General features: G+C 42.2%; 1 protein-coding gene across 1 annotated transcript in view; it reads left to right on the top strand.

Moving 5' to 3' along the window:
• The window catches only part of LOC119423850 (corticotropin-releasing factor receptor 1-like), an 86,146-nt gene that overhangs the window by 47,680 nt on the left and 25,323 nt on the right, over positions 1–13,143 (top strand). The window contains 1 exon segment of the mRNA XM_037691267.1: positions 1,102–1,187. Coding sequence (XP_037547195.1) covers positions 1,102–1,187 — 86 coding nt within the window.

The raw sequence follows: 13,143 nt of genomic DNA, 5'->3' as shown, positions 1-13,143 counted from the left end.
GTCCTTCATCTCGCCCTTCATCTCGTCTATCATGTCGTCCTTCATCTCGTCCTTCATGTCGTCCTTCATCTCGCCCTTCATCTCGTCTATCATGTCGTCCTTCATCTCGTCCTTCATGTTGTCCTTCATGTTGTCCTTCATCTCGCCCTTCATCTCGCCCTTCATCTCGTCCTTCATGTTGTCCTTCATCTCGCCCTTCATCTCGTCTATCATGTCGTCCTTCATGTCGTCCTTCATGTCGTTTCTGTTGAAACTTCATACCATCCTTAATGTCATCCTTTATGTTGAAACTTCATTTATGTCATCCATGTCGTCCTTCGTGTGATTGTTCATGTCAGTTGTTAAATTTAAACCATGAAAAGAAAAGAAAATCAGCAATTCTTCAGCTAAAACAGTACCTAACAGCTACAATTGGAAAAAACATAATAAAACCTTAAATTGTGCTGATTTGTCTCTAAAAGCTAAATTGAGCTAAAAATACTTCACATTTAGGATTAATAACACAGCATAAAGCTAAAATGAGCTAAATAGATGCATTTATAAGGAAAAGCTCAAAATCAGCAAAACAGTAGCTAATAGCTAAAATGACCAATCATATTGATTATAGCTGAAACTATAAAATTGTAGCTAAAAGCTAAAATGAGCTCAACAGCAACATAAATTAGCAAAGCAGATATTTGGAATAAAAATATATAGTTAAAATGTAGCAAACTGGCTGAAACATTTTAAATCAACATAGCATTATCTAAAGATCTTAGCAAAACTAGATTAAAGTGGCAGAACAGTAGCTAAAATTAGCTTAAGAAAAGAAAAACTTGATAAAGTATCAGATTTGGCCTTTTTTATGTTTTCTAAGGTCATCTAGCTGTGGTTTTGAGTCAGGGTGGTTTTTAAATAATAATCAGCCGAAGGAGTTCATCTATGATCACGTTCTGCTCATTTCAGTACAACTTGATTTAAAACAAAAACCAGTTTTGGTACCAGACGGACACAAACAGCCCAAACACTATCGGCCCGTTTGTGTTTCAGCCTGAATGGAAGTGGAACAAGTCCTCCCGTGTGAGTAACGTTCTGTTTGTTGTTCTCCTGCTCTCTGTGCAGATAATGTTTACAGAAAATGTTTGGCCAACGGGACGTGGGCGCCGAAGGGGAACTACTCCATGTGCAAGGCCATCCTTAACGAGGAGGTAAGACACGGCACGGCGGTGTTCTGTTTGTGTTCGTACCCCCTGATGGATGGGGCCTTTTTGAGCGGGGAACCTGCACTTCGATCTCAATAACAGAGGCAAACGTACGGAGTGGAAGGAGACGCTTCACTTTCCTCTGGATTCAGGGGTTGGTTCCTGAATGATTCGGTCCTTAAAGAGACTCTGGGGGAGAAAAATAAAAAATAAAACGTTCTGCAGATCAGGCATCACTCCGTGGAGTCTGTTTCTGTATGTGGACCACATCTCAGGTTGTAGAGGTGTTTTTCTAGCACAGAAGCTCATGAGCAGCTGGACAGATTATCATAAAACTGTTAGCTGACCTTAGCAAACACAACAACGGCTCTAACTCAGCAACTGTTACACAAACTGAGCTAATATTTCCCGTGGTAGTAGCTGAGAGTCGTTCATTTACGGCGTGTTAGGTGGTGTGCTTTTCTTCAAGGAGCGCTAGTTTTGTTTCTTTTGCCGACCCAAGTGGGTCAAATCCCTAAAACAGCCACCAGCAGCAGGATTTTTCTCCACCTTGGTGTCCCGGGGGACGTGTTCTGATCCGGTTCTGCTCCAGATTTGATCCAATCACACGTTGCTGTTGTTGCTTTGCTTTTGTTTTTTGCCTCAGCCTCCACCTGGATGGTGCATTGTGATGATGATGATGGTGATGGGTGCTCGTTTTAATTAGGAGTGAGCGACAGAATGAACACTCTGACCCAAATCGGTTCGGCAACATTCGGACCTCTGACGGCTTCGTGTTGGCTGTAAAAGAGAGAATTTCATGGTGGACACATGAATGGACCATCTGTCGTCACCAAACATTCAACAGTCTACCTCGATAAATAATGTATTCTACGATTATTTGTTATCCTTAGGAAACATCTGAACTCTGTCACGCACTTAAAATGTAGATTTTATCTTACAACGCCACAAAAACCAATATACGTCTGTTCCATTGATCTCACCAATATTAATCAAGCTAAAATATTTCATCTTCTTTTTGGTTAAAAATGGCTGCAGATTTTCTAACCCTCACTAACAGCAGTAAATATAGGTATTGTAGATTAATAAGGATTAATATGCATTAGTTTTAGTTTGCGTAACCAGCATTATACAGATTAATTTTTGTGTTGCTGAACTCAGCCTGACCGTTTTATTTTTACCTACTCAGCTAAAGGAGTCGTGCGTTATTAAACAGAAAAATAACTTTTGTCTGTTTTCATGAAAAGTAGACAATTGTGTAAAGACGAATCTTTAGAACCACTGATTCAGTAACATTTCATAGCAGCTGTTTCTAGGCCTGTCGTGATAAATAAATTAATTAATCTCATGATAAATGAAAATTATTCATCTCATTTCCATTTATCAGCTTTATCGTTGTGTCTCTCTCTTTCTACTGAAGACACTGGACGACAAAAAGCTCAACTCTGGTTCTTCACTGAACCCTCCCTTTCTCTTTTCTCTTTAAAATCCATTTAACGATCCAAAATCATGTTTTTGGATCGTTAAAAGCAGCTAAGCTACGAGCTAAGCTAACAGGCCGACCTTGGGGGGAAAAAACCTCAGTCTTGTCGAAACTCCAAAATTCACAGTTAAAACCCATTCCTTTGTGTAAAAAGTTGTTTTTCTCTGCAAAAAGAAGCTGATAACTTGTTTACTGATTTTTTATTAAAAGCTTTGTGTGAACAATGCTAAAGAGCTCAAACCACAGAGTGTCCGCCATTTTGAGAACCAAAAAAAAAGGACATAGAGACAGCCCATGTCACGTCAAGGTGCCTCCCTCCCATTTTTCTTAAAGAGACACGCTGCTCGCTCCCTCACTATCCATCCTTCGGTTCAGACAGTCTTATACTGCCATCCAGTGTTTAAAAAAAGGTACTACATGCAAAACTAATTAAACATTTCTTCTTAAATTTGACAATAATTACTAATTATTGTCAAATTTCAAACAAAATTGTTGTTTATCGCGATAATTTCCAAGACAATTAATCGTCCAGCAAAATTTGTTATGACAGGCCTAGCTGTTTCAGATTAAATGAGACAAATAAGAAAAGAACAAGCAGTTTCTGATGCTAGCACAGATGTTTTTTTTTTAATCCCTACAGTTTATGTCATAATCTATGCTGACAAATGATGCTCTAATGGAGAATGTCAAGAAAAGAGCGGCAGCTAATTATTAGCTTGGCAGCTACCTGCAGCATAACAAACCTGTTAGCCTAGCTCCCGCTAGCTCTAGCTCCTTTAAAGCTTCTAATTCTCAACAGATTTTGAGCTTTACACTCGATGCTTTTAATTTTATTTTTGTACTTAAGATAAGCAGTTATATTGATATTAATGATACCATGATATTAATAGCTTTAATAACCAACACAGCCTTATCTTCTGATTATTTAACTGTCTCTTTATTTGCGTTAGCAAAGTAAAACCTGTTAGCCTGCCTCACTTTTAGCGTTAGCACAGCTTCCTTTTCACACCCAAATTAAAATGTTGAGACTTTTTTTAAATAATATGCATAAAAATTAAGTAAATGACTGATTTTAGCCAAACTATTAACAGTTTTATTAACCTAAACATCTGATTTGTAAAAAATATCTCCCTTATTTGCTTACCTTAGCCATGTTAGCCTGACGGCTGTTTAGCGTTAGCACCTTTGAATCTTTTGAGGCTTTAAAGTGCCTTTAATAAAGTTTTGTTTTTAGCTGTCACATCAACGGTTTTATTCACGCACACATTTGATTTTGTGCTAAGATTCTGATACAAGTTTCATGTTTTAGCTCAAGACAAGTCAGGGAGGTAAAAATAGCATAATTTTCCAAGCGTAGCTAAAACGTCTACAGTATCATGTATTAATGGGGTTCTATCTGCTGTTTAAAAATTTAGTGTGAACGACCGACTAAATCTTCCTTCAGGTTTATTTTTTCACATTCAGGCTTCTTGTCGACTGCATGAACATGAGCCAAAATATCCTGGAACTGCAGTAAAGGACTGCTTTGATTTGTTTTTAACGCAGTTTACAGTGAGGAGACCGGTAATCTTAGCAGCGCCTCTTTTTCATTGAGAGAAACAGATGAGTCAGGAATCTGATCAGAAACCACGTTGGAGAAGTTTTCTGATTGAAGGAGATGCTCGAGCGCACACAGAGAGCGTGTTAAAGGTTAGTAATCATCCGTCCTGGGAACACCGTGACGTTCCTCTGCAGGAGCTGAGAAGTTCGTCCCCGGAGAGGAGACGGTCGTCTTTTTGTTTCAAATAAGAGTCAGGTTCGCATGAGGGGAAGAACCAGATCCAGACTTGCAGGCAGGAGGTAAGGAGGACGTTATTAGATTATCTGGAGACAAAGGAGCTTCTATTGCAGCAACCAAGCAATGCAGAGCTGGAGAATGCAGGAATAAAAGAAGAACCGGGCATTTGTTAAAACTATAACAAACTGACAGAAGATAACAAAGAACAGGTGTGCTAATTGGTAACAAGAGCCAGGTGTGCAGGGAGCAAACTGTAAAGACTAGAAGACCTGGCGTACGCCTTCCTGCAGTTTGAACCTGAAATCATCTTGTGGTGTTTTGGTCAGATTTGAACATTGCTCATCGTCTCATGTTCGATCTCATGAGATGTGATGGAGCTCAGAGTACGTGTTGTAAACGACTCTCAGCTACTACCACAGCTCAATGTCTGTAAGATTATCAGTTCTGTCTTGAGTCTGTGTAGATTGTGTCGGATTTAATCTTAATTTTCTTCAGTTTTTCAATTTGCTGCTCTGCCATAAAACTTGGACAGATGAAGAACTTGGGCAACAGTTGTTGTATGCTCTGTTTCCACTGTCTCAGCTGCTGAAGATTAACTCCTTCAGAGTGCTCATATGTGTCTCTCAGTATTCTCCTTCACAGTCACTCAGTTTTTAGGACGACCCGCTCTTGGTAGATTCACACGTGTTCCCATATTCTCTTCATTTCTTGAGGATGGATTTAACAGGACTCCTGGGATGTTTAGGGCCTTGGGAATCATTTTGTTTCCATCCCGTGACTTTTCAACAATCTTTTCTCTGACTTGAATTAGGACAGTCAGATTAACCCTCCTGCTGCCCTTGGGTCAAACTGACCCACGAGGCCTCAGTTTTAAAACTGTCTCAGCTACCACCACCCATGTTTAGCTCCATGTCTGTACAGTTAGAGTAGTTTTTGTGCCTTTGAAGGTCAGAGGGCTGTAGCAGACATCTTGAGTTAAGTTGGCTCCAAAGCTTAACAGTTGTAGGTGTAGGTGGTTCATGAGATTTTTTGCTAACAGACAAGCAAAAAGCATTATTCCTCACCATCTTCTTCCAACAGTGGATAAAAAAAGTCTGTCCACCATGACACTAGGCCTCTTTGCTGCCAGGCAACCGAACTTGTAATAAGCTGTAACTATAAAAAGGGGATAAATGCATCGGACAAAAATCCTGCTTCAATCTCATCTCGACTTCTCCGTTTATAATCTTAAATTTAAATCGACTGGTTCTCCCCTGCAGGTGAACCTGTCCGTTAATGAGCGCAGCTCTCGTTACAGTCAGACGCAGCCGGTGGTTCAGAGGTCTGAAACAAAGAAGATTGTTCTCCGCTTCTCGTTTAATTTAAAAAATGTTCTTTTGGGAGAACCTCAGCAGGGTCCGGTCACCTCACAGAACATCGATTGAAGGTGGATTCATTGGCACTTTCACTATGTTTGAATTGTGAGTCTTTAATCTGATGGTTGCCTTTCTGAACACAAATCAATGATGGATTAATGGCTCCGGCTCTGTGGCTTAGAGCGGCAAGCAGGGCTCAGAATAAAACCTCAGTGTGAGACTTCCAGTAGTTTCAAATCTCCACAAGGAGCAACGTTTCAGAGAAGAATCAGTTTATTGTTGGTTTTTATTTTAGGTTTATTAATAGTGCAAACCCATGAGCTCTGAAGTGGACTTACCGGTAATAATATTTGTCTATAATCTCTCAGAATTCAAGCCAGTGTATCTCTGGTTCTGGCCCCAAGCCCAGGTAAATGGTGAGGGTTGTGTTATAAGGGCATCCGATGTAAAACACTTTTGCCAAAACTATAATGCGAGTTCTTCAAAGCGAAATCAAACTGGATTGGTCAAGGTCCGGGTTAACAACGACTGCCACCGGTGCTGTTGACAAACAGGGCGCCAGCGAAATTGTGCTACTGTTAGTCGAAGACCAGGGAAACGTGTCAGGAGACAGAGGGAGAAGAGGAAAGTCAAGAATGTAGGACTGAGGGTTGCAACTCTAAATGTGGGGACAATGACAGACAAAGGTAGAGAGCTGGCTGACATGATGCTGAGAAGGAAGGTAGATGTTTTATGTGTCCAAGAGACCAAGTGGAAGGGCAGCAAGGCTCGCAGCATTGGAGCAGGGCTCAAACTGTTTTACCATGGTGTTGATAGAAAGACAAATGGAGTAGGGGTGGTCCTGAAGGAGGAGTTGGCAAAGAATGTAGTAGAGGTGAAGAGAGCGTCCGATAAGGTGATGTGTCTGAAGATAGAAGTAGAAGGTCTGATGCTAAATGCTGTCAGTGGTTATGCTCCACAGGTTGGATGTGATGGGGAGGAGAACTTTGGAGAGATCTGGATGAAGTGATAGAGAGTATTCCCAGAGAGGAGAGAGTGGTGATGGGAGCAGACCTGAATGGACATGTTGGTGAAGGAAACAGAGGATGAGGAAGTGATGGGTAGGTTTGGTGTCAAGGAAAGAAACCAGGAAGGACAGATGGTGGTGGATTTCACCAAGAGAATGGAAATGGTTGTAGTCAACACCTGTTTCCAAAAGAGGGAGGAACATAGAGTGACCTATAAGAGTGGAGGAAGGAGTACGCAGGTCAACTACATTCTGTGTAGAAGAGGAAACCTGAGGGAGATTGGAGACTGTAAGGTTGTGGCAGGGGAGAGCGTGGCCAGACAGCATCGGAGGGTTGTGTGTAGAATGACTGTTGTTGTGAAGAAGAGAAAAAGAGTAAAATCAGAGAAGAAGACCAAATGGTGGAAGATGAAGAAGAAAGAATGTTGTGAGAAATTCAGAGAGGAGCTGTTAAAGGCTCTGGGTAGTAAGAAAGAGCTTCCAAATGACTGGACTACTACAGCAACAGTAATTAGAGAGACAGGTAGGAAAGTACTTGGTGTGTCATCTGGACAGAGAATGGATGATAAGGAAAGGGAAGTCTGAGATCATCATCATTGTATGTTCCCATACAATGGTGAAATTAGTTCTATGTATTTAACCCATCACACCTGAGATACACCCAGGTGGAGTAGTGGGAAGCTATGTATGTGCCCAGGGAGCAATTGGGGATTAAGTGTCTTGCTCAGAGATACCACAACATGTAGGAATGGCTGGGAGTCGAACCATGACTTTCTGGTCCCAAGTCAGCTGCCCTAACTCTACCCCATCTCGGTCCCCAATGGAATGGATGATAAGGAAACCTGGTGGTGGAATAGTGAAGTGCAGGACACTGTTCAAAGAAAGAGGTTAGCCAAGAAGAAATATGACAGTGAGAGGACTGAAGCGAGGAGACAAGAATATAAGGAGATGGGATGTAGAGCAAAGAGGGAGGTGGCAAAGGCAAAGCAGAAGGTGTATGAGGAGTTGTATGGGAGACTGGACATTAAAGAGGGTGAGAAGGACTTGTACTGATTGGTGAGACAGAGAGATCAGGCTGGAAAGGATGTGCAGCAGGTTAGACTTGTTAACGATAGGAATGGTAATGTTCTAACAAGTGAGGAGAGTGTGATGGGAAGATGGAAAGAGTACTTTGAGAAGCTAATGACATACCTGCAAACTTGTAGCTTTTTGGCTAAATTCACTGATTTCAAACTAAAATACATTGTTTATGTGAATCATCTAGATCTGAAGAGTTTTGTTTTTTTGGGGTGGGGGGTAGGGGGGTCAACGGCGGGGTGGATGCCATAATTTTCCTTTTAAGAAACACTGTTCCTCATTTGTCAGTTGGCTTAGCAGGTGATCATCTCTTTGGGAGTTTTTGTTGACGGTGTGGAGGGAGGAGGGGGAAACACCTCCGTGTTGCGCACAAGCTTACCGCTATGTGTGTATATATATGTATATATATATATATATATATATACACACATACATACATGCATACATACATACACACAACTTCAAAATCACATAAATTCTCACCCTGTACTGAAAACAGTTTCAGCGTCTCAGCGCCACCAGCTGGTGAGAGGTGGTGACGTCAATTTGAACCCCTCCCACTGGAACTGGGTACAGAGTAGAGTAGAGCTGTGCTGTACCGGTACTACAGGTACTAATGTAAAAGGGGCATTAGTGATGTCAGCTGTTGACTGGCAGGGTGGAGAGGGTGGGGGTGGGGGTTAGGATGTGTGAGAGAAACAGCACGTAGCATCTTAGCTAGTGCGTCTGTATTATGAACGGCTAGATTTTGGCTTAAGTTTCGAAAAGTCCAGCTGATGGAGTTATAGAGAACACCTTGAAGGAGAAATATGTTGGGGAGAAATAAGCCAAGAAACACAAGTTTTCTGTAAAATCAAATAGTTAAAATCAGTGATGGGGAAGGAACAGTGGACAGGAAAAACAACGGCAGGAGATGGATGTTATTCCAAGAGGATTGTGAAGGACAGAAGAAGTTCAATTCGAGGCTGGACGGTCAGTTCTGTTGACCGGGTGGGGTGCTCTCCTTGTATAATGGTAGGGGAAACACTGCGGAGTATGTGTTGGGATGACACTCAGCTACTACCACACCAACCTTTAGCTGGATGTCTGTCAAACTGACAGAAACTACCATCTCTTACCTGGGGTGTCCATTTTGAATCAGACTGACTCCACTTTCTGTGAGTTTCTTTAACACCTGTCCACTGGTCAGACAAACAAGCGAAAACATTATCGTTAATTTGTGTGGTTTACAACCAGGGAGTGAGAGACATGGACATCTGGTTACTGTGGTGACCGTGTTGAGTCACTGGCAGCACTTTTAATGTTTCTGTTCATATGTTTATGTAGTTAGTTGGTTATTAATAAAGGAAGCCCCAATTTATTCTCCGGTCTTCTCAGCAGCATCTTCATCATTTCAAGTTTCTCATCTAAACGTTGACAGTGAAGACCTGATCTTCTGCCAGGTCTGTGAGGAAACCGTCTGAAACCTTTCAGGTTTTTTTTTGTTTTACAGGAGTCTGAAGTCTGATCGATCCGGGCAGAAGATGGATAAAGAGTGTCTGACCTTTAAAATACTTTGTTTTGTTTTTCCGCCTCTGTGAAATAAATCACCTGAGAGTCGGGGGCAGGGCGACAAACATCAGCGTTCCTGCTCCCGTCCGGTGTTTCAGCTGGATGTCAGAAAACAGAACCAGAACCGGTCACGTCACTGAGCTGTAGATGTGTTTGTGCGGCCATCTTGATCTTAAAAGTGAAGTGGTTGTAGATTTAATGACCATTTTCTGAATTTTAAACAGTTCTTCAGATATTTTGCTAACAGACCGGTTACATTGCTGCCTTTCATGGTGACGACAATAAAAACTTGTCATATAACACGAGGAATAAACGTCTTTTCTGAAGTTCAAGAGATTCTTAAACGAAGCAAGGTTTTATGTAAAAGTCTTTTGTCTTCTTTTATTTCAAGGTTTTTGTCGTCTCGTCTTTCGTTTGAACGCCACTGAGCCGTTGTTTTTTCTGTCATTCGTTCTCTCAGCGTCCTTCCTCTCTCTGCCAGGTCCTTGTCAGTCCGCCCAGCTGTTTGGTTCTGCTCGGTCTACCCATCTTTTTGGATTTCCTCCCAGTTTCTGCAGAACTTTTCATTTCTGAGCTTCGGTTCTTGGTTTATTTTTGCAGCCTGTCAGATCTAGGTTTGGACCCTCCACCTGGTAACACCCAGCTGATAAACAACAAATAAAGAGGGGTGGAAGGTTTTACTCGCTGTGAGAAGCAGGTCAGCCTAAGAACACGTGTCTGCAGGCTGTTTACTGTGGCTCAGTCACAGTTTCATCAAAGAATTGTAATTAAAATAACGAACGTGATCAACAATGGTCATTTTATATGTATATTTACTTATATGTAGAAATGACTCCATTTAACAGGAAGAAACCTCCAGTAGAACATTAACCAAGATGGACGACCATCTGCAACGACCAGCTGGGGTTAGAGAGGACAGGAGAGAGACACAAACACAGAATGACTGGTCTACATGTGGTCTCTATGGTCAAAACATGGTTTCTATGGTCCAATGTAGTTTCTACAGTCCAGTTGTGGTTTATATGTTACAAGTGTAGCTTTTATGGTCTAGCTTGGTTTCTACAATCTAGGTGTAATTTCCATAGTCAAGGTGTAGTTTCTATGGCCCAGGTGTATTTCCTATGGTGCAGATGTGATGTATATATCACAGGTGTAGTTTCTATGGTCTAGTGTGTTTCTACAATCCATGTGTAGTTTCCATAGTGGAGGTGTAGTTTATATTGTTCAGTAGAAGGTTTTGTGGCTCAGGTGCAGTTTTTATGGTCCATATGTAGTTTTTATAGTTCAAGTGTAATTTATGTAGTTCACGTAGAAATGGTATTGTCCTGGTGTAGTTTCTATAGTCAGTGGGGTGTTTATTTAGTACTTGCATAGTTTATTTGGTTCAGATAGAGTTTATATGGTCCAGTTAATTTTCTATGGTCCAAGTGAAGTTGTTGTGGTCCAGATACAGTTTTTTTTTTGGTTCATATGTAGATTATAGTGTATGTGGAGTTTCTATAGTTAAAGTGAAATTTGTAAAGTCTATATGTAGTTCATGGGGTCCAGGTGTAGTTCTAATGTTCAATGTGTAGTTTCTGTGGCCTTGGTGAAGTTACTATGGTCCATGTGTAGGTTTTGTGGTTCAGGTGTAGTTCCTAGGGCCTAGATGTAGTTTCTATAGTAATAAAACAAAGAAAATGTGTTAATGATAGAAATAATTACAAATATGAACAGCAGAGTGAGGAGATGAGGTCAGTTTGTCCTCCAGCAGTCAAAGCCTACTGCAGCAGAACTAAGGGATAGCCGAGGAAACCGAAGTCAACCCTAACTATAGGATTTATCAAAAATGAACGTCTTCATCCTGGTCTTAAAGTAGACAGAGTGTCAGCCTCACAGACAAGTTTAACCGTTCTCTCTGCAGTTTTACTGAACATAGATTTTTCTCCTCTCCAGTGTCATTGGTGTTACAGTTTCAAGGGAGTCCTGAGTCTGACCCGTCCTGAGCCGTGGTCAGAACTCTTTACAGAGTCTGAAGTCCACTGGAGCAGATTATTCTGTTTGAATCAGTGAACTAACAGTATGACTCTGATCGTTGATAATCTGATGATGCTGCGCTCACTCAGACACCAGCGTTGGATTGACCCCTGACCTCTGCTGACTCACAAATGGTTTCTGTTGTGAATAGGACAGATGATATATCTCAGAGTGGGTGGTGGGGGGGGGGGATTAAACGGGTCTAATCTCAGTGCAGACACCAGTGGGTTATGTAAACTCACTCCCAGCACATATTACTGCCGGTGGTGTGGAGAGAATTCGATCACGACGGACGTCTGAGTCGTTCTGGGCACTAATTTACAGGCAGATGTGACTCTAAACTGGTCAGCCTCGAGAGGGTTCTGCAGATGGTTCTGTTCAAAACTCTGAGTCTGCTCCTGCTGGAGAGACTTAAGATCTGATCTGAGACCCATTCTCTGTGATCAGGAGGATCACGTATGGATCAGTGATCAGCTGTAGTGTTACTGTTGACTTCCTGGCACAGAACAAAAGAACAGCCCTGGCAGAATTCAAATCGCCCACCTCCTTTCATGAAAACGTTTTAGAATCCAATAAACGACAAGAATGGCCCAAAGATACCACAAATACACAAAGAGGTCAAACAAAGACCACACACAACTGCAGTTAGTCCAGAACCCTGCCACCTATGCCTTGATGTCATCAAGACAGGTTATCAGATGAACAGAGCGAGAACTGTTGGGTTTTAACGGCTGATAAATCTGCCAATCATCAGCATGACAGTCTTTGGTTGTCCTGAGGTCCAGGGTGGTCTTTAATAGTCCTGAGGTTCAGGATGGTCTTTAATTGTCCTGAGGTCCAGGATGGTCTTTAATAGTCCTGAGGTCCAGGATGGTCTTTAATTGTCCTGAGGTCCAGGATGGTCTTTAATAGTCCTGAGGTCCAGGATGGTCTTTAATTGTCCTGAGATCCAGGCTGGTCTGTAGTTGTCCTGAGGTCCAGGCTGGTCTTTAGTTGTCTTGAGGTCCAGGCTGGTCTTTAGTTGTCCTGAGGTCCAGGCTGGTCTGTAGTTGTCATGAGGTCCAGGCTGGTCTTTAATTGTCTTGATGTCCAGGCTGGTCTTTAATTGTCCTGAGGTCCAGGATGGTCTTTAATTGTCCTAAGGTCCAGGCTGGTCTTCAGTTGTCCTGAGGTTCAGGCTGGTCTTTAATTGTCCTGAGGTCCAGGCTGGTCTTTAATTGTCCTGAGGTCCAGGCTGGTCTTCAGTTGTCCTGAGGTCCAGGCTGGTCTTTAGTTGTCCTGAGGTCCAGGCTGGTCTTTAATTGTCTTGATGTCCAGGCTAGTCTTTAATTGTCCTGCGGTCCAGGCTGTTTTTTAGTTGTCCTTAGGTCCAGGATGGTCTTTAATTGTCCTGAGGTCCAGGCTGGTCTTCAGTTGTCTTGAGATCCAGGCTGGTCTTCAGTTGTCTTGAGGTCCAGGCTGGTCTTTAGTTGTCCTGAGGTCCAGGCTGGTCTGTAGTTGTCCTGAGGTCCAGGCTGGTCTTTAATTGTCTTGATGTCCAGGCTGGTCTTTAATTGTCCTGAGGTCCAGGATGGTCTTTAGTTGTCCTGAGGTCCAGGCTGGTCTGTAGTTGTCCTGAGGTCCAGGTTGGTCTGTAGTTGTCCTGAGGTCCAGGCTGGTCTTTAATTGTCCTGAGGTTCAGGCTGGTCTTTAATTGT

The sequence above is a fragment of the Nematolebias whitei genome, chromosome 17 (genome assembly GCF_014905685.2).
Source record: "Nematolebias whitei isolate Nwh7 chromosome 17, NemWhi1, whole genome shotgun sequence".
Taxonomy (NCBI): Eukaryota; Metazoa; Chordata; class Actinopteri; order Cyprinodontiformes; family Rivulidae; genus Nematolebias; species Nematolebias whitei.
This window is presented reverse-complemented; position numbering and strand designations above follow the sequence as displayed.